The sequence below is a fragment of the Leuciscus leuciscus genome, assembly GCF_965113295.1.
Source record: "Leuciscus leuciscus genome assembly, chromosome: 7".
NCBI lineage: Eukaryota > Metazoa > Chordata > Actinopteri > Cypriniformes > Leuciscidae > Leuciscus > Leuciscus leuciscus.
In genome coordinates, this window is record NC_138731.1 from 3,170,888 (window position 1) to 3,193,467 (window position 22,580).

At 40.0% G+C, this 22,580-nt stretch overlaps 3 protein-coding genes across 6 annotated transcripts in view; 1 reads left to right on the forward strand and 2 right to left on the reverse strand.

Moving 5' to 3' along the window:
• Positions 1–22,580, reverse strand: part of LOC309502539 (uncharacterized protein) — a 187,265-nt gene that overhangs the window by 99,794 nt on the left and 64,891 nt on the right. The gene's annotated exons all lie outside the window — the stretch shown is intronic.
• Positions 11,720–22,580, reverse strand: part of LOC309503434 (uncharacterized protein) — a 124,552-nt gene continuing 113,691 nt past the window's right edge. For 3 of the 4 annotated variants that reach the window (XM_082176266.1, XM_082176265.1, XM_082176264.1), the window contains exon 3: positions 11,720–17,334. In XM_082176266.1, coding sequence (XP_082032392.1) covers positions 16,391–17,334 — 944 coding nt within the window. In that variant the 3' untranslated portion in view covers positions 11,720–16,390. Of the gene's footprint in view, positions 17,335–22,443; positions 22,560–22,580 lie in introns of those variants that run through there. The other variant, XR_014207642.1, reaches the window with a different exon arrangement.
• Positions 21,649–22,578, forward strand: LOC309502538 (uncharacterized protein; the record flags this gene model as incomplete). Its single annotated transcript, XM_082174942.1, has 3 exons — positions 21,649–21,684; positions 21,995–22,135; positions 22,362–22,578. The coding sequence occupies exons 1-3, from the start codon at positions 21,650–21,652 to the stop codon at positions 22,576–22,578; spliced, it is 393 nt and encodes a 130-aa protein (XP_082031068.1). The 5' UTR covers position 21,649.

Genomic DNA, 22,580 nt, shown 5'->3' on the forward strand with positions numbered 1-22,580 from the left:
CAGAGGGCCTAACACAATAACAGAGGGCCTAACAGAGGGCCTAACACAATAACAGAGGGCCTAACACAATAACAGAGGGCCTAACACAATAACAGAGGGCCTAACAGAGGGCCTAACAACATATATTTATTTTATAACTGTTTTAATTTTCCTTGCTTTTATTTTGTGATTATTTTAATTCCTTTCTGTAAAGCACTTTGAATTGCCATAGATGAAATGTGCTATATAAATAAACTTGCATTGCCTTGCCATAGAGAACCTGTGGTCAATCCTTAACCCCCTGGGGTCGGCAGTAGCGCCGGCGATACCAGCTCGTTTTTTTTCTTATCAATGCAAAAGAGACTCAAAATACTCTGTTGATTTTGATCTTACATATAAGTGTTATACATCATTCAAAACTGTTTTCTTAAAATAAAGAAAATAAACATGATGCACGTTCTGCTGTCTCTCTCAATGTGAAGTTCATTCTGAAATGCGACAGAAAATGACCTGTAACTCAGCGAATGTTTGTCACACAGACTTTGAGACATATGTCTATACAAAGCTTGGAGTCTCTATTTTTTGAATTATGTAAATTATATCAAAAACAAATATTCTCTGTTTAAGTAATCCATATGAAAGCAACGACATGTACAGTTTCTCAAACTCGTCCTCATTAACTCTAATGTGACCACACCCACGCACGCAAGAGCGATTGACATGCAAATAGTCCATGTGAAGGAATGCAGACCTGTAAACGCCCATTACCTCAAAAACAAAGAATCAGAGACTTCAGTTCTCCTCTGCTTTTCATCGAGCTTGGAAGACACGTTGTGTTTGTGCTGTGCTGTTTACCTTGGATTTACCTAAGAAGAATTAGAAGAACGCGATTTGAAGATGAGAAGATTTTTAAAGGGGTCATATAATGCCATTTTTGTACAAGTTATTATGATTCTTTAGGGTCTAAATGAAAAGTTTGTAATACACTTTAATTAAAAATTCTCATTAGTATTGTAAGAAAACACTAATTTTACCTGGTCAAAAACAGCTCTGTTTTCAGCACGCCGTTTAAGTGCATGTGTCTTTAAATGATAATGAGCTTTGCTGACCCCGCCCCTCTGTTCTGTGCGTACACCGTTTCTAACACAATAACACAATAACCATAACGCGTTGTTCATTATAAACTTGGGATTATGAATTATATTGAGAACATTGTACATAGAAAACATGCCGTAATGTACCCTGAGACACATTCATCTTGAAGCGTGCAAGCGATTTGCAAAGATTAATATAAATATTAATATAAAGGTTAATACAACGTTACACTCACTTCTTCTTCTGGAGGTGCAGCAGGAACACGAATAGTTGGTACTGATCCTTTTTTCAGGAGCAGCTTCTTAGCAAAACCAGCTTTATATTGACCCTTGTTTATAAAGCAGTCTGGTGAGAAATGATTTGCGCAAACATGAAAACATTGACGTTGATCGTGGGGAATATTCCCTTCGAAAACAAGCCACTGCGTCTTCAGCGGTTTGGATTTAGGAACATCAAAATGACTGCTGTGTTCGTTATTACACCCAAGAACAGAACACCACAATCGCTTAGACGCCATTCTGCTCCAGCGTATAAACAATGTCTGCACGGACTATGATGACAGCTCACTCAGGGCGGGTCTGTGTTGAAACGCTGCTGTCAATTAACAATCGTGGGAGGGGCGTCCGACCGTGTGACGTCACAAGGTCGAACGGCTTGATTTGAGACGGGGGAAAAAAATATAAGGAGATTTTTAAAAAAAACACTGGATGGATTTTTTTTATCATTATATGATGGTTGTGTACAGGCACTGCCAACACACATTTCAGTACAATCAACTTGTAAAAGTGCATGTACCATTATATGACCCCTTTAAGGTAAGACATTTCCACTCATAACAGTAAGCATGTTATTGTTGTATAAACTTTACATTGTAGCTACTAGTTAAACTGGTGCCAGACTAAAATGTGCGTTCTGAAATGTGATTGGAGTAAAAACATGAAGCCTAATGTACATGTATATGTGTCTATATATAGACAGAAACATGTTGAAATGTGAACTAGACAGGTAGGCAACCTTTCAATGCTAAATGTATATACATGTACGACACGAGGATGTTTTTCGATAATAAAACACAGCATGTTAAAAGTTGGCTAGTATGAGTGTTTACTCTAATATGGTGAATATTATAATGTTTAGACCGTTGTTTACTTTTAAATACTGTGTTTGTGGATATCTGCTCAAACTTAGATATGTATAATATGGTAACAATGTTTTATAGTTTGGAGCGGCTCGATCGCTTCAGTAAATGTTCTCTGCACGCACTGTGAGTTTGAGTCACTCGCGCTGTGCGTTTGAAAAGCAAAACGCGCCAAACATTAAAGGGATAGTTCACTTTGAAATAAAATTTTGGTATGTTTTAGCTTACCTCAAGGGCATCCAAGATGTAGGTGTCTTTTTTTCCACAGTAGTTTCAATTTTGATATTTTTAGGTCAAACCGTTCTTGTCTGTCAGTCATATAATGCAGGTCTATGGTCACCGCCTGAAAGAGCATGCACAGAGTCCAAATTAAAACAATTCCCCATCGTCCAAATTAAACAATTCCCCATCGTAAGTACACATTGATGGCCTAAGACACGAAACGAGCGGTTTGTGTGAGAAAACGAACAGTATTTATATCGTTGTTACCTCTTGTACACAGCCACGTCCAAGTGATCTGAGAGCGCGGGCGGGTATAGATATATACAATAGAAGTCGCCTTGGCTACTGCAGTTCATTGGAACGAAACCGTAGCCAAGGCGACATCTAGTGTATATATATATATATATATATGCTCTTTGAGGCGGTGACCATAGACCTGCATTATATGACTGACAGACAAGAACGGTTTGACCTAAAAATATCAAAATTGAAACTACTGCGGAAAAAAAGACACCTACATCTTGGATGCCCTTGAGGTAAGCTAAAACATACCAAAATTTAATTTCAAAGTGAACTATCCCTTTAAAGGGTTAGTTCACCCAAAAATGAAAATTCTGTCAGTAATTACTCACCCTCATGTTGTTCCAACCGCGTAAGACCTTCGTTCATCTTCGGAACACAAATTAAGATATTTTTGATGAAATCTGAGTGCTGGATTCACTTCTCCATAGGCTGCTAGGTGGCCCAAACTTGCTGGCCCAGAAAAGTTATTAACCCTCTGGAGTCTGAGCGGTTTTTTGGGCCCTGGGGGTGTTCTGACATGCTCTGACATTTGTGCTTTTTTCAGTAGCTTATAAACATATTAATGGCAAAGGTGTAAATTCACTCTATATAGCACAAACAGGACTACAATAATATGTGAGCCACATGTATGTACATGTTTTCATTTTTGAGAGAATAATGTTTATGCGTGGTTATCGAAAAAACTACAAATTAAAGTTTTTGAAATAAGGCCACAAAACACATACTAAATATGTGGCAATAAGACTTTTGACTAATGGATGTCGTCGCCTATAGTTTTTTCTTCAAAATTATGTGAAAATAGTCTTGCTTTATCGTTCACATAAAACCATACATTGATTTAAATTGATGTAAAACAGGTTTTGCTTGGAAAGCCAATATGCGAGGGGGGCGTGAACGAGGAGTGGTTTACACCTTAGAATACACCCACTCTGCATAATTAGCCATTCATTCAGGTGTGACACTGACTGAGCCACAATGCAAGGACAAAAGATTTATTTAGAAGAAGACTTATATTGACCATTTAAGATTTTGCTTACATCTATCTTGTAAATATGTTTTTCTATTTTATTAAAACGGTTACAATTAGGCTACAACAATAATTACAATTTCAACAATATTTCAAGTGTACTCTTTCTTTGTAAAAAAAATGATTATAGGCCTACATTTTATCTATGTATTCATTAGTTTGAATATAACCAACATTGGAACAGCTAACCTCTTAGTTGATGACTTTATTTTTGACAAAAATAGTATTTTATATACAGAAATTGCTAAACAAAAGCTTATTTGATGTGGCAGTATATTCTACAGTAAAAACTGTACCCAAATCTAGTCAACAAAATGTTGTCTTTCATATTTCGTCTGACTGTAACGTTGTTTTCATGAAATATTAGGGCATATTGTTAATTTGCAGTTTAATACGTTGCTTATACAAATAGCCTACATTTTATTTCAACATTCAGTCGATGTTTACTTATCTCAGTATAGCAATACAGTTTGCTAAAACATCATCATTCATTCACACAAGCGATTTTAATTTAAACTGTCTTTGCCAGCTGTGGTAAACAGCGCGCATCTCTGCCGTTTATTCATTCATAAACAGAAACCCACGTGAAGAAATTCACGTGAGAAGGAAAAAACTTACTAGTATTCCTCAGCTCGCTCCTCGATATACCCGCACTTCTGAGGGACATTTTCCATTAGTATTATTCCTCACAGCGCTGCAAGACGGTGTAAACAATGATCTAAATAAACTTGTGTGTTTTCTCGAGCTGATGGGGGCGTTCACAGGATTGCCTCAGCCATTTGCGTTTGAATAGCGCGCGCTCTCCGTGGGCGGAGTCACATTACATCTGAATTAGCTGTAATGAGGTCGACTGGAATCGCTCTCTTTTAATACAGATTTCACAAGATGAGAATATTTGTTTTTTATATAAATTACTTCATTTAAAAGAAGAGAATTCAAGCTTCATGCCTGTGTGTCTGTATGTCTGTTTGACTGAGTATTCGCTGAGTTATTGTTAATTTTCGGACGCGTTTCAGAATGGACTACACTGGCAGAGAGAAGACAGAACTCGCTTCGTGTTTATTTTTCTTTATTTGGCAAAAAGCACAACACTTTGTTTTTATTGTGAGTATACACAAAAATAATACACATTTAACAGAATCGATTGATGTATGAAACTCCTATGGAAAATCAAAGTCAACAGAGTATTTATGAGTTTCTTTTACACTAATAAAAAAAAAGCGAGCTGGTATCGCCGGCGATACCGTAGACCTCAGGGGGTTAAAGAGATCGTTAATATAGTCCAAGTGACTACAGTGGCTCAATTTTAAGTATATCAAGCGACGAGAATACTTTTTGTGCGCAAAAACAAACAAAAATAACGACTTTATTCCACTATTCATTTCCTTCTCTCTGGGCCTCGTAGTGTTTTTGCGCAGCGCGTCTGTGTTACACGTCACCACGTAGGCTCACTATTGGCCGACGCTGATCATGTGTGTGACGCGCAGCGCAAAAACACTACGTGAACCAACTAGAGGCCCAGAGAGAAGGAAATGAATAGTGGAATAAAGTTGTTATTTTTGTTTGTTTTTGCGCACAAAAAGTATTCTCGTCGCTTGATATACATAAGATTGAGCCACTGTAGTCACTTGGACTATATTAACGATCTCTTTAATAACTTTTCTGGGCCAGCAAGTTTGGGCCACCTGGCAGCCTATGGAGAAGTGAATCCAGCACTCAGATTTCATCAAAAATATCTTAATTTGTGTTCCGAAGATGAACGAAGGTCTTACTCTGTGACACTATATTAGGGCTAAGAGAAATACATAAATATACTTTATTTTACCAATGTGAGGAAGACATTGAATGTTAGATAATGTGTAAAATATGTATAGGGATGATTTAATTGGTTTCAGGCCCTAGTTGAATTTCTCTGTCTTTTTTGTATGTGGGACTTTTATGTTTGGTGGAGAAACATCCTGGAGTAGGCAAAATGGACTTTTATTTTGACAGGAGAGCACCTAGGGGAAGGAAGGCCTTCTTTAAGAGAAATGGCCAAGCAAGTTGAGGGAGGAGGCATGTGAGTTGATCCTGCTTGACTCAAACGGATTGGTGTTTTTTTAGCCTTCTCTTTTGAAGTCGCTTATGGATTAATTTCCCATCGAGATTCAAGAGAAGACTTGTTTTTTGGGGGTGTTTTTGCTATTTCATCACGTTTGGAGGATCATTATAATTTTTTTGGACATTTTGATTCATTTTTTGGGGCTCAAGGACTAAGGATTCATACATAAGGACAATACTTCTCAAGCACGGACTATTTGATCAAGGACTCTCGGATAAGTGTCATTTTTTCTGATTTGACTATTGAGTCATCAATATACTTTGTTGGTTAACCTGCTTATGTCTATCTTTGTCTGATTACAAGTGTTGATTCAGTTATTCCCCTTATTCATTAATGCCTTGTGAGTACCCTGAACTTCTAAGTGACTACTGGTTTAGTTAAATTGCAAGTCCAGTTTGTTACAGATGGTGGCCCGTACGGGGAACACTCATGTGAATGGTGGTATTGAAATGAATTGATTTAACTGTGTTATCTGATTTGTTATTTATCATTTTGGTCAAACAGTGTTTTATACTTACAATGGAAACTGCTAATTCTAATTCAGAGGCAGAGTTAATTCCAGTAGATGAGGTGGGTGTAGCAGAGTCCCTTCCTTTCAAACCTGCTCCCCCTGGAAATGTATACAGGAATCCAGGATCCGTGGTAGAGATAAGCTCACTGTTGGGTGAAATGTATATTGACAGTCAAGCTGAAGAGAGTGATGATGAGGCTCAACATGTTGTAAATCCGGGAAGAAATGAGATTGAAAACACAGATTTTGTAATATCAAACCTCTCTCAATCAGTCCAAGAATTACGTGCTGAAATTAACACGTTGAAAGATGGTCTTCGCACATTCAGTGAAAGTGCAGTAAACCGTGAAGCTGTATTCAGAGAAGCGGTGAATCAACGGTTTGATGACACTGAAAATTTCATGCAAAGATCTTTGGCTAAGCTAGAGACTGGAGTTATAGACTGTCTTCAAAGAAGAGATGAAAAGTGGCGAAAGGAAGTTGACCGTATCAGGAAAACCAGCACTCCAATTAACCGTTTTTTTGGGACTGCCACTTTAGACAGTGAAAGAATGCAGTCAACTATACCAACTGCTTCCTACCCTAAACCCCCAATTCATTTAGAATTCCCTAGTTTTGGAGAAACCAGAGAAACCAGTGATGTAGTGGAGTTTGTGGAGCGATGTGAAAATTTTTTGACACTCAGACACTTGTCAGACACCGAACTTGTAGCCACCCTTAATGCTGTTCTCTCTGGCCCTGCCAGGAGTTGGTGGCTGGCAGAAAGAAACAAGATCCATAACTGGGATGAGTTTAAAAGAGCCTTCTTGGGAGCATTCCTTCCCACTGACTATCTCACTGAGGTAGAAGAACAACTTAAAGCTATGATTCAAGGTCCTGATCAATGCATTAGAGATTTTGCTTATGACTATAGGGCATTATGCTTAAAGTGGAAGACTGACCTTCCTGAGGAAGAAGTGGTGAGAAGAATCCTAAATAACTGTAATCCTTCTCTAGCAGGAAGCCTAAGGGGTGCTGTGCATACAGTGGAACAATTGGTCAAGGTTGGGTCATTGGTGGAAAGAGATCTTAATTCCAAAAGAGACTATTGGGCCAAAATAAATCAGATGAAAGCCAATGAAAAAGGGAAGAAGAATCCAAAAGCCCGTCATGTCAATGTCTCCAAACCCCTGTCTGGACCAAGTCAACATCTAGCTTTGGTGCAGACTACCACCCCTCCGTTGCTTCGAGCGGTTTTGGGAATTCGGGGCAAGCAAGTGGAAGCTATCCTAGACACCGGCTCCACATTCACTTTAATGCAGAGACAGCTGTGGGAAGTGTTGGCTAAGCCAGGTGAGCAACTGAGGAAACATTTCAACAGGACTTTCATGTTAGCTGATGGGAAGGCCCAAACCTCAGAAGGCCGAGTCCATATTACCTATGAGTGGCATAGAATGATGTGGACAGTTGACACTTATGTGATGGCAGACCAGCAGCTTGCTTTTCCCCTTATATTAGGCCTGGATTTTTTAAGTCAAACTGGAGTACGTCTACATGTGGGAGAACATAGTTATGAACTGTGTATCAATGGACGGATGACTGTGTTTCCTTTTCTCTGCCAGCCCCTTGGGGAACAATTATGGAGCCAGCAGGAGGAACAGGTTATCAGTGTGTTTATGGCACTGCCCCTTGAGTCTGGAGTACATGAGTCAGTAACTGTTGTGGAATCTTTATTGAGGGATGACCTGATACAGAGCCATCCTCAGGTAATACAACAGCTGCTGTACGCATGGCCTTCTGTCTGTTCCAACAAGCTGGGGAAGACAAACATAACCACCCACCAGATAATAACCACTGATGACCTCCCAGTTAGGTGCAAAGCCTATCGAGTTTCACCTCTAAAGAAGGATTTAATGCGGGAAGAGATTGAAAAGATGCTCCAAGATGGCATCATTGAGCCTTCACAATCTTCTTGGGCATCCCCAGTGGTACTTGTGCCTAAACCTGATCAAAGCCTCCGGTTCTGTGTTGATTATAGGCGTTTAAATGCTAAAACGCCTCAAGATGCTTATCCTATACCCCTCATCCATGATATTCTAGAATCCATGCATGGAGCAAAATATTTCAGTACGCTGGATTTGAAATCAGGATATTGGCAGGTGGAGATGGAGAAGAGTAGTCAGGAAAAGACTGCTTTCAATCACCCCCTTTGGCCTATATCATTTTTTGACAATGCCTTTTGGTCTGAAAAATGCTGGAGCTTCTTTCCAACGTCTCATGGAGAGGGTATTAGAGGGGTTGAGAGGCAGTATCTGTTTTGTATACATCGATGATATTATTGTATACTCTCCATCTAAACAGCAGCATCTTCAGGATCTTGAAGCAGTCTTTTGTAGACTCCAGAAGGCCAACTTGACTCTGAATTTGAAGAAATGCCATTTTCTCAAGACCCAGCTAAAATTCTTGGGCCATGTAGTCTCAGGAAAAGGGGTGGAAGTGGATCCGGAAAAGACATCTGCTATTACCAACTATCCCATACCTCATGATCTTCTTTCCTTGCAGAGGTTCTTAGGCCTGATAGGATGGTACCACAAGTTCATTTCTCATTTCGCTGAGCTTGCTGCCCCCTTATATCATTTGCAGCGAAAAAACGTTCCATGGGTTTGGACCAAAGAATGTCAGCAGAGTGTGGAGAGTTTGAAAGTAGCCTTGCAACAAGCCCCTGTGCTGGCTCAACCAAATTTTCTTCATTCATTTCAAGGACAAACCAGTGCCATCGGACTTGGAGCAGTACTTGTGCAAAAGATTGATAATGAAGAATTTGTTATCGCTTATGCCTCAAGAAGTCTAAGGGGAGCAGAACTAAACTATTCAACCTCGGAGAAAGAATGCTTAGCTGTTGTATGGGCAGTAGAAAAATGGCATCACTACTTGGAGGGGGTACCCTTTGTAGTATACACTGACCATGCAGCATATTTTGACAGGAGAGCACCTAGGGGAAGGAAGGCCTTCTTTAAGAGAAATGGCCAAGCAAGTTGAGGGAGGAAGCATGTGAGTTGATCCTGTTTGACTCAAACGGATTGGTGTTTTTTAGCCTTCTCTTTTGAAGTCGCTTATGGATTAATTTCCCATCGAGATTCAAGAGAAGACTTGTTTTTTGGGGGTGTTTTTGCTATTTCATCACGTTTGGAGGATCATTATCATTTTTTGGACATTTTGATTCATTTTTTGGGGCTCAAGGACTAAGGATTCATACATAAGGACAATACTTCTCAAGCACGGACTATTTGATCAAGGACTCTCGGATAAGTGTCATTTTTTCTGATTTGACTATTGAGTCATCAATATACTTTGTTGGTTAACCTGCTTATGTCTATCTTTGTCTGATTACAAGTGTTGATTCAGTTATTCCCCTTATTCATTAATGCCTTGTGAGTACCCTGAACTTCTAAGTGACTACTGGTTTAGTTAAATTGCAAGTCCAGTTTGTTACAACGCGGTTGGAACAACATGAGGGTGAGTAATTACTGACAGAATTTTCATTTTTGGGTGAACTAACCCTTTAAAGCCCATGTTGCAGGTTAGAATACCCAGTAAGCCAATGTATAGAAAAATAATGTAGGAACTAGATTTAAATATAAACATATACTTATAAAACGCTATTTAGGCTTCTGGAGTCGTTTTTGTGAGAAAATTTTACTTCCGCATTTGAAAACCGCCGAACCGGAAGTGACGCAACATGAGGTAGAGCGGTCAAAGTAAACAATAGGAAAGCAATGGATCGCAATGACAGCTCGGAAAGCTGGGGGAATTGTAGCCTAAATGTTTACTCGTATGATATATATAATTCATATAATTGATATATATGATGATATCATATAATTATGAGCCTGATATGAAGCCAAGTGAGCAGGACAGGCCAGGGTTAGACAGAACAACGGTGAGTTGTGGTGTGAGGAGAACAGGGCAAGAGAACAGTGTTAGCTTATAGATGTATTCACGTTAGCCTGACGATATGTATAACACTATGCTCAGATCACAATACTGTACTATTATCATCATGTATCAGGCAATAGCAAAGCTAGTTTTTAGACCCTTACCTGCATGTGTTGTGTGTGTCAGCCATTAGGAGACAGTTTCCAGAGGAAGAGGGACTTTATAAAGGCTTTGAATTGACCCATTTGGTGACGATGAATACAAAAAATTATCACAATCACAACTGTCTTACTGTATAAAAACGTTATATGTAGAAACAGCCAACACAAACATTAAAGTTGGTTTGTACAGATTGAAAATGAATTATAGAACATAATATACTATATTTATAATAATAATAATAAGTGTTGGCTGCAGACTAATAACAAACACATAAATGCATTACAAGTTTATGTAGGATATGTTAATGAATTAAATTAAGACAAGGCACATTTTGTAAAACAGATGTACAATATGTGATCTCTTACGGATCCGTGAGCATCATGTTTCCCGCCGGCGGCCGAACCACATGCTGACGGGCCGCGGACCGTCACCGGGCGACCCAATGAAGGAGCTGGGACAGTGTCCACATATCGCCGGGATTATAATCATTCGGTCTATAGTGAACGCTACACACTACCGCGTTATTCAAAGCAAAAGCAGAAGTGAAGTCCCGTCTCTTACCCTGCACAAAACGCACACAGGCACGGAAGATCGCACCGTCCTTTTTCTTATTCGGAAACCTGTGGACTCGATGTCCTGACAGGCCATAATTCACAATCATTTACCACGACGATGATTAATTGAAATACAATAAGCACCGAAAACACACTGAATCATGACCGCTCCAACTGAATACCAACCTATCTCTGCACTGAGCGAACGCAGAGCCGGCAAACGACTACCTCATGTGGCGTCATATGACGCGATGGTGAAAAAAAGCGTTTTTTCAACACGGTCAAGGAAACGGTCACGTTTTCTATTAAATTTGTGCCCTTATGTCTTGCAAAACAATTTTTAATCCTGCATTTACTTTTCATATGGTATTTTCATACAAGGTTATATTAATAAAAATTTTTTTTAAAACCTGCAACATGGGCTTTAAGCTTCATAATTTTATTCAAATCTCATTTCATAACGTCATAACAAATGGAAACATTTGAAGTAACATATGATAATCAATTATTTTTCTCTAGTGTAGTGTTACTGAAGTGTTCCTTTTTAATGATTTATAGGCCGCCTGCTATAGGCTATTGTTATTATTATTGTATGCAGCACTGCACATAGCATATATGCCTACAAGGCACAACAACCCTGGTGTTCATTTATTTATATATATATATATATATATATATATATATATATATATATATATATATATATATATATATATATTAGGGCTGGGCACGTTAACGCGTTTTTATCGCGTTAACGCATTTATTAATTAACGCCGACAATTTTTGTATGGCACGTTAACGCAGATTTTTTTTTATTATTATTTTGAAAGTCCGTTGCTCACTGGCTCTGAATACACATAGGCCTACAGTCCAACCATGGGTCACAGGAGGGGTGGGATGTTGGTCAGCCAGCAAATAACCCTCCCAAACAAGCAGTGGAGGAAGGCTTCGGCAGGTTCTCTCAGGTGAACAGAAAGGGAGACAGCGCTCCATGAGTGAACGGGAGACAGCGCTCCACGAGTGAACGGCAGGCGCTCTATTGATAGAAACCATAGCAACGGCTTCAGTGCGCAGCTGCAGCCTTTTTAACTTGAATTAAAATTATACATAACTTTACCTGATAGGCCTGCGTTTAGTTTAACGGGGATGCTCTGCCATGTGAATTCCCTCCTGTTGATGTCCTGATAACTATTTAGATTCAGGAAACTCACAAACAGCGAGGATCAGTCTCTCTTCCAATTAATTGTGCTGCGCGTCATGTACAAAAAGTTCAAGACAATTCAACTTCGGCAGCGGGCGGGCGTGTGAGCCCAACTGAGCACAACCGCGACAGTTTCACGGGAATGCACCCGCTTGTCGCTGCACCTTGTGCTCGACCACTTCACCTTACTCTAACAGGGAAACTTGCTACTGAACACAGACTGTTTCTGCTGCTCCCTGATGAAAGATACCTGTTGATACCTGGTCAGAAAACCCCCAAAAAACAGGACTCTGATGGTAACTTGTTTTAACAAGCTAGATAAAAGGTAATGCCCTGGCAGTGGCAAATAGCTTTGGTTTAATATTTGATTTGATTACATTAATGTTTAAGTTGAGATTTACAAGAAATATTTTATTGCTACTGTGTAAAGGGAATACTGCTAGTAAAAAGCACATTAGGCTATTTGTTTAAAGTTTTTGCAAACCACATGTTATTGCACTTTTGTGTATATAGCAGTACATTTAGATCAAAAGTGTGCAATACACTACTTTAGAATTCATTATTAAATTTTGCGCGTAACAATGCGATTAATCGCGATTAAAAATTTTAATCATTGCCCAGCACTAATTTATATATATGTACAGTGGGGAGAACAAGTATTTGATACACTGCCGATTTTGCAGGTTTTCCTACTTACAAAGCATGTAGAAGTCTGTAATTTTTATCATAGATACTCTTCAACTGTGAGTGACGTAATCTAAAACAAAAATCCAGAAAATCACATTGTATGATTTTTAAATAATTAATTTGCATTTTATTGCATGACATAAGTATTTGATCACCTACCAACCAGTAAGAATTCCGGCTCTCACAGACCTGTTTGTTTTTCTTTAAGAAGCCCTCCTGTTCTCCACTCATTACCTGTATTAACTGTACCTGTTTGAACTCGTTACCTGTATAAAAGACCTGTCCACACACTCAATCAATCAGACTCCAACCTCTCCACAATGGCCAAGACCAGAGAGCTGTGTAAGGACATCAGGGATAAAATTGTAGACTGCACAAGGCTGGGATGGGCTACAGGACAATAGGCAAGCAGCTTGGTGAGAAGGCAACAACTGTTGGCGCAATTATTAGAAAATGGAAGAAGTTCAAGATGACGGTCAGTCTCCCTCGGTCTGGGGCACCATGCAAGATCTCACCTCGTGGGGCATCAATGATCATGAGGAAGGTAAGAGATCAGCCCAGAACTACACGGCAGGACCTGATCAATGACCTGAAGAGAGCTGGGACCACAGTCTCAAAGAAAACCATTAGTAACACACTACGCCATCATGGATTAAAATCCTGCAGCACAAGCAAGGTCCCCCTGCTCAAGCCAGCGCATGTCCAGGCCCGTCTGAAGTTTGCCAATGACCATCTGGATGATCCAGAGGAGGAATGGGAGAAGGTCATGTGGTCTGATGAGACAAAAATAGAGCTTTTTGGTCTAAACTCAACTCGCCGTGTTTGGAGGAAGAAGAAGGATGGGTACAAACCCAAGAACACCATCCAACCATGAAGCATGGAGGTGGAAACATCATTCTTTGGGGATGCTTTTGGTTATTGGTGATTTTCTGGATTTTTGTTTTAGATTCCGTCACTCACAGTTGAAGAGTACCATTGATAAAAATTACAGACTTCTATATGCTTTGTAAGTAGGAAAACCTGCAAAATCAGCAGTGTATCAAATACTTGTTCTCCCCACTGTATATGTGTATTTTGTAAATTATAAATCGCAATTTTAACCAGAAAAATCTAAAATGTATTCCCAAAATCGTGCAGCCCTATAGTTTCTCTTGATATCAGCATGTTCACAGCTGTTTTTTGTTTTTGTTTTGTTTTTTACAGGGACCAGATGCCACCGATGAGTCCTGCTGACTTCAACATGAGTCTCTGTTAATGAACATGGTAAAGTGAAAAATCAAACACCTTGGAAATTACAGGTATGTACTATGTTTCAGGAATGGCACACAGGTGTGTGACTGTTCAAGTCTCTGTCTTTAGATCAGTGTGTTCGATAATGTGCTTTTTTGTCATTTGTTGTGTATCTTTGGATTATGTTGTTTTGTAAATAAATCCAAACAATCAAAAAGCCATTATTTTTTAAATCTCCTCATTCTTTGTGCAAGGTTGCTCAGAATGATAGGGCCTGATAGCTCCTAATAGGGACATTGTGGGAGGGTCTTTGTCTTTCTGAGGTGTGAAATACATCAATATTCATGATGTTTCACACCTCCTCGCATAAAGCTTTCTTACACAAAACATGTCTTACAAATTATAAATCAATATATTGTTTTATCTGAATGAGCAGTCAGGATGATTTTCACATAGTTTTGAAACAAATATTATAGGCTACATGATACAATTTTCAAAAGTCTTGTGAAGAAATAATCAGTATGGGTTTCATGGCCTTATTTCAGTCACAATTTATTTAATGTTTTTTTCACAACCCACACATACACGTCGTTATCTCAAGACTACAAACTTTTACATAGATGCTGCTGACATTATTGTAGCAGAGTTTGTGCTGAATACAGTGTAATCAGACTTTAGCCATGAAAATGTCACAAGTAACAGAAATAAGCACAAATGTCAGAGCATGTCAGAACACCTCTAGGGCCCAGAAAACACCTCAGACCCCAGAGGGTTAAAAGGCGATTGGTCAAGCAGAAGCCCACAAATTGTGATCTGAGCACTAATAAGGCAAAAATGGATAGGCATTAGTCAGGATTTGGCCCAGAAGCTGATATCCAACTGTGGCGAGCAGGACGAGGCTGAGGGCCATGGGAGAATGGCGTGAGGCCGGTGGCGTGATTGCTAACGAGCGACACCTGTGAGACGCACCGGTCTCGTATCTCTCATAGAGGAGTGGAATCATAAAAGGAGGAGCGACGACAATGTTTTTGCTAATAAAGCCTTTAAAGGTTATGAAATGCTCATCATTGTTTTACAGTATACCATAGAAACATGTGAAACATATAATATACAAATACTGAAGCAGCAACTTTTGTGAAACAAAATTGTCACTGACAATATATTTGCCACAGCTGTACTGCACACAACTCATCAGGTACTGGTGGAATACAACAGACAATGAAGAGGATATTTAACTGGAAGTAACACAGTTGTGATCTTGCAGAGAGTAAGAGCAAAGACGAGGACACATGAAGGATATGAACATCCAGATAAACAATACACTGAAAGTCTCAAATTGGTCCTGAAGAGTCTTTCTTTTGTCTTACTTGTACAGTTTTACAGGGTAATACAATGGAGAGACCAGACGCTTACTGTGTGTCTGTGCTGGGTGAGTGTCCATGATGAAGGGGAATAGGTAAGCTTGATTAGAACTCTACTAAGTGTGAGTGACGTATAGCTGGCAGCGTCAGGAGTGTAACCTTGACAAGTAGTGTTCTTGGACCAACGATGGGATACAGTAAAGTTGAATCACAAGAAGAACAATGCCCAACTGGGCCTGGAAGAGGGTTCAGCCATTTGGTGTTGTGAAGGTATTCTAGGTTGCGATGGTCCGTGATCACTAGGACTTCCAGCCAGTTGCTCCACACTTCTGGTGCCAGCTTGATAGCAAGAAGCTCACAGTCACCAATGTCGTAGTTCTGCTAAGCTTTATGAAGTAGGCGCATGGATGGTACGTGGACAGATTCTTCTGCTGCTGAGACGACACTGCTCCAATGCCTGAGGTGGTGACATCCACTTCCACCACAAAGGGGAGGTAGGGGTTGGCATGAATAATGATAGGTATGTTGGTGGATTGCAGTGCCTTCCTGTTACATTGTTCGTACTAGATAGAGAGGCAGCCGCATCCCTTCCCTAAGATTTGAGCAAACATTGGGTTTGTTATCTCTTAGCTCTCAGGATGCATTTTGCAATGGGCAAATTCTATCTGGAAGTAGTCCCCATCATGCAATTAGCAGTGAGTCAGGATCAGTGGTGAGGCACTTGCAACTCTAACAAACTTCCAGATGTCACCAGATGAGCCCCAACAGTGGCCATATTCAAGTCCAGACTAAAGACATTACCAATGCATTCTCTCACTAAAAATGATGCAAAGAATGCTGTGTTCTTATTTCATTCATTTTTTGGTTATTTTATGTATAATCATTCAGTTACATTGTGGCATTTTTAACACGTGAACCGCTTCGTTCCTGTGCAAGTACTTGTGTGAGCCTTAAGATTTCCTTTTTGTGAAAAACTCTTGCCACACAGTTTACAGATGAAACATTTCTCTCCAGTGTGAAGTCTCATGTGAGTGTTGAGGCTACTTTTATGACTGAAATTCTTTCCACAGTGATGACATATAAAACTGTTCTCTCCTGAGTGAATCCTCATGTGGCAATTAAGGGTTACTTTACGTGTGAAACTCTTTCCACACTGATCACATGTGAACGTTTTTTTTCCAATTAACGGTTTCTCTCCACTGTGAATGATAATGTGATACCTAAGATTTACAACAGTTGTGAAGCGCTTTCCACATTGATCACATATGAAAAGCTTTTCTCCAGTGTGAATTCTCATGTGGGAATTAAGGGTGTTTTTATGTGCAAAACTCTGTCCACAATGAGAGCAAGTATAAGGCTTTTCTCCAGTGTGAATTCTCATATGGGCTTTAAGGTTTTGTTTTTGAGTAAAACTCTTTCCACACTGTTGACAGGTGAAACGGCTGTCTCCAGTGTGAATTCTGATGTGGACATTAAGGTTTTGTTTTTGAGTGAAACTCTTTCCACACTGTTGGCAGGGAAAACTGATCTCTCCAGTGTGAATTCGCATGTGGACATTAAGGCTTTGTATTTGAGTAAAACTCTTTCCACACTGTTGGCATGTGAAAGGCTTCTCTCCAGTATGAACTCTCATGTGGACTTCCAGGTTTCGTTTTTGACTGAAATTTTTTCCACATTGACGGCAAGTGAAATAACTGTTAGGTTTGGTCTTTTGAGCTCTTTTTCGTGAGCAAGTCTTTTCCATCATTGTGGATTTCTTTCCAGTCATGTAATCATGATGTTTCTCATACTGATCTTTCTCTTCCATTCCATTCGGTTCTTGACTCTCCTCTTTCAGCAGCATCAAGTCTAAAGCGAAAACAGACAAATACAAATTAACATGAGTTTAATGGCACAAAACAGCAGACATAAAAACCAACTCAAGGTATCGAAGCCTACTGAAATCAGTCTACTGAAAGAGGAGTTGTCTGCAATCTTTCAGGACTTTCAAGCACTTTTTCCAGCATCAATTTTTAGTTTTCAAGGACACTATAAAATACATGTTACTATTGTTACATCTTCCTCTTTTAATCTAGGGGTAAATAGTGAACGACGACCAATAAATATGTGGAGAGACCTTGAGATCTTCAACACTCCAGCCCCAGAGTCAAAAACAACCAAACATTAGGGTTTCAAAGATGGCATGTCTGCCTTTTATTTTTACGTTAAGCAGGGGTTCAAAAGTAACCAAGAAAATATTAAATAAAACATTACAAATAAACCAAAAATACAAACAAAAACATTACCTCAGGAGGAGGACCCAAACAAAAGAAAACCAAAATACCTCTAAATTAAGGGGATAACATTTACTTACCTATACATAAAATAAAGAAAAATAAACAACATATATCTTCCCTCACTCCCTAACTATCCATTAAACAGGAGAAAAGATATAGGTATCCTCCACCCTACGTTACCCACAAGTTTTAACTTATCATTAATGTCATTAACTCAGCTGAACGTTATGATGCACACATTGTAACCCAACAACAAAGAGCGCAACGAGCACCAGCTCGTCTGGGACTGGAGAGTGGAACGACCTCAACACCGAGTTTGTCTCTCTCTTTCCTCCACGCTATCTCAGCTGCTTTATAGGGAAATCCCAGAGCCATAGAGAGAGAGAGTTGCGACACTCTTTGATGTCGCCGCTATGGCTGTCACATGGTTCATGTAAGCCCCAATAGTTCCAAAACGTACGCTGGCTGTCATGTTCTTCTATGGGACAGACAGCAGCGATTGCATTATTGAACGGTAAATATAAAATAAAACACACACCCAAGTACTTTTTCAGCTGTTATTGCATTTTGTTAATGTCAGTTTTGCATTTGGAGAAGTTTTAGGCTATATTTTTGGAGGGAAAAGCTTAGTGTTCATGTTCGCATGGGTAGCACTGGCTTTAGCGGCTCTAACTTAACTTTTCCATATCATTCATCTGATGATGGACGTCTCATGATATTTATTTTAGCACAACTGGGCTGTATTAGGCTATTGATTCCCGTGATTTTGCTTTATTAGGCTATTGATTCCCGTGATTTTGCTTATAAATTTTGATTCAGCCATTAGCCTACCTTCGTGATCACGCAAAGAGGTCTGCCGTGGCGGTCCGTTCAGAATTCGCTTAGAAGCTAGCTCACTTCTTCTGATGAAAGTGGCCACCCCCAGGACCACAACGTGAAACATGATCATGTTAAGACTAAGAATATTATTTTAAGATTAAGGCCATACACATTATCCAAACTATAACAGATTAAAAACGAATTTAAGCATGGCTGATACAAATGAAGGTTTTCAAATAAAATATTTTTTATTAAACAATGACAGACAACAAAAATGTGTGCTTGTGTGTGTGTGAACAAGAAAAACAAAAACCAGGGGCAGGTGATCCATGAAACAGACAGGACTGGTGATGGCCATAACAATCCTAAAGGTCCAGCATTGTTCTCACAAGCCGCTTCACTCAAGACAATAATAACATAATGAAAAGTTAGTATATCCCAAAAAATTAAATTAAATAAAAGTTGCTATAAAGGTGGTAGCGATTCATTACCGAACTCTTAGCTGACGAAGTCGCGCTAGCAGGCAGTGCTTGAAAATTGGTTGAAACAACCAACATAAAATATAAATAATTACGCTGTGCATGTACAAATGAAGACCAGTATAAGCATCGCAAAGGGCCTCTGATACAATATAGACAGTTGACAATTCAAAAGAGGTCGATATTTCGGCAACTTAACTCTGGAACAACTCGACGCGCAGCAATGTAAGTGAATGGTGTCCAACGCCCACATGACAGTGTTTGGAACTATTCCGATCTTCATATCCCGGAAGTAGACGGTTAAAAGCGCCGCCATTATTTACAACGGAGGTCTATGGGAGTGTCGCAACTCTCTCTCTCCATGGCTCTGGGAAATCCTCAATACACGCACCAATTAGTGCGTTGCCAGCACTCAGATCAATGAATGAGCACAGGTGGTAGTAATTTACCTATCAAGAAAGCAAAGACAGAGAAAGAGAAAGAAATATACACTCCTTGTATAAACAACAATAACAGATTAAATACATCCTTGGATGCAACACTGTACTATACATAAAAATGCAGATTAAGGACAGAAAATAAACTAAGAAACTTGGTTGTCAGCTGTCATAACCATATCATTGGCAAATAAGATAACTACACATCTAGTGCACATTTTGTATGCCTCCCTAATCAAACACTCCAGATTCAACTCATTAGTAGAGACTTCTGAAGTGGGTGTATCAACAAGGACTGGAATGTTAAATCAGCTGTCCTACTAACACAAAGTTTGCCAGGCCAAAACACAGCTGACAACCTCACAGCTAAATGAATTGATGCGGTGGAGACTTGGGGACTTACTGGGAAAGTGTCTGCATGTGTTTACGATAATGCATGAACAGTGTGGCAGCAAACTCTCCCGGATGGGTGCAATGGGACTGTTTTGCGCATACACTGCAGAGCTGGTTAATGACAGTTTTAATGTGTTTGTGCATCAGGTTATCGTTACAGCTGGGCAGCTTGTCAGACACTTCTTCAACCACAACACCTCTACATACAATCGTGCAAAACAAGATGAAACTCAGGGTGTGATGTGTTTGGAAGACTTCTTCAACATAGGTGGGCTGTTCTGTCTAACCGAACGGTAACAAAGCTGCAAGTAACCAGAACCCTCGAGATCCGAGATGAATACTGGCAGAAGATTGCAGAGATTGCGCCAGTGTTGGAAACCTTAAAATGTCCAACCACCATCATGTCAATAGAAAAAGAACGTGTCAGTTTCCAACATTTACCCCATCACATTTAACCTCTTAAACATATACCTGATCAGAGCCGAGGATGACAGCCAAAGATTGACAGAGTTCAAGGCGAAGGTTCAGAAGTCCTTAAGTGACTCCATGCGGGTAGTTGTTTTCATTATTAACCTTTAATTATTATTATTCCTTTAAATTGGTATAATCCCTAGCGTGTAACGTAATTGGGATCAATTGAGGGAACCCTACCATCTTCGAGTGTCTACAGAACGAGCCAATGAACGTTAGCGTGCGTGAATCGCGTCACGAGCCCCGCAGCACGGGTATAAACAAGAAGTGGGCGCACGCACCTTTGTCTTTCACTTCAGAGCCGAGCTTCCTGTTTGTTTTTGACTACCAAAACTGCGTTGAAGACTCTTCATCTCTCCACTACAGTGTTGCTGTCACGGCGCGATCAGCGAGTGACTGCGAGCTTATAGCTCAAACAACTGCTGTTATTATAGCATCAACATTTCTATTGTGTCAGTTCAGTGGGCGTTCCCCGTGAGAGTGACAGCACTGCTGTACACTGAGGCCATTCCCTGGGTGACTCAGCACTGTGTGAGGGTAAAAAAACAACAACAAAAAACACACATTCTTCACACAAGAGCAACAAAGGCGTGACACTGCGTTTCTGGATGCGGTCATTCCCTAGCGCCAGCAGACGGCCACAATAGCTGCCTCTCGTGTTTGGGCATTCAGCACGCTGATGCAGCCTTTGTGAATAGTTCATGTTCCCATAGCGGGAATATGACTATGGCAGCGTTAAGATTGAGACATGCTTCTTCGTGGGTCCCTCACGCCTCACAAACGCTGCCGCCGTTGGAGCCTTCAAAGGAGCGTGCTGGTCCTTCGCATGGACAACCAGTCACTCCAAGATGACAGGCGCTTTTGGTGACGTATGATTACGCATAGGCTAATATGTGTGGTAAAAAAATAAACCAATAGCAATGGGAAACTCTTGAGTTGTCATCCAATGTGAAGCCTATGCTATAACGAATACGCCCATGTGTGGATTTGCATAATCTCGCGTATATTACATTGCAACTTTGATTGCGCAACCATTTGCTTCCTGGAAATTTACGCACACACGCTCATCGTGACGCACAGAAGTTGTCCTGACTCCTGCTACACCTGCTCTCTAGCGCTCGCTCCGTTTACATTCGCCATTTCGACTGCTGCAATGCATTCACGTCGGGGACAGAAGTTATTTTCTCCTGCAGCTGCATTGTAAGAACTTCAACGAAGCAGTGATGAAGAAAATGTGGAATATTCAGAAGAGAGTGCTGTATCCAGCGTCGACTCTGAAGAGGAGGCTATGTTTTTGGAAGGTCTCGATCCAGTTTTAGATCGGTAAATGTCTAAACGTTTTTGTTACATTGCTTTTTAGTTTTGATTTTCTGCACTATTGCGGCTTTGAAGTACTTTGAAGTACCGTGAAATGCCATTGTTATTCAAGTGCTGTATTAGAAGAAACCCTGTACAACAATTGAGCATATTATTTTATGTAGCTAAGTAGGCTACTGTTATGTATGTAGATCGCAAGACGAAGTTCAAACAAAACTCTTCAGAGGAGAAAATGCAATAATATGGGTCATTTTCTGTGTGTAAGATAATCAGTTGTGTTAGGTGTGTTCCTAATCCTTTTTGTGTAATTCAACAGTGATGAAACTTCAGATGATGACTGGGCACCAGAGGCCTCTGGACAACAGGCAAAGCGTCCCTGCGTGGCTGCAACATCTTCAGCTGCCTCCAGAAGTTCAAGAGGACAGAAAGGAAGACAGAAACAGCCCAGCACTTTGTGGTAAGCAAATAATGTGATGAGCATATCTCTTGAGAAAAGAAAATGATATTTTAGAGCATCATTATTGTCTGATTGCAGTCTGCATTATTAGCTGGTGGTGTAAATGTTCAATAATAGTAGCAATAGAGTGGGTATGGAGGTATTTCGTTGTATGTGAATGATCATTTGATTTTGAAAATAAAATGTGTATATATCTAAATTTCTTTTCCTGTTTGTTATTCAATAGTGATGGTAATTCAGATGATTCACCCAGCACTTCAGGGACAGGATGGTGCAGTAACATGGACAGCACAGAACCTCCTGAAATCATCTTTAGGCCTCTTCACGCTGTTGGAGCAAAGCTTATAAAAACAGCTTCGTACAGTCCGCTGCAGCTGTTCTTTTCAAGTTCGTTGCTGCAGACACTAATGGCTAACTCCAATGCCTATGGACGCTTTGTATAAAA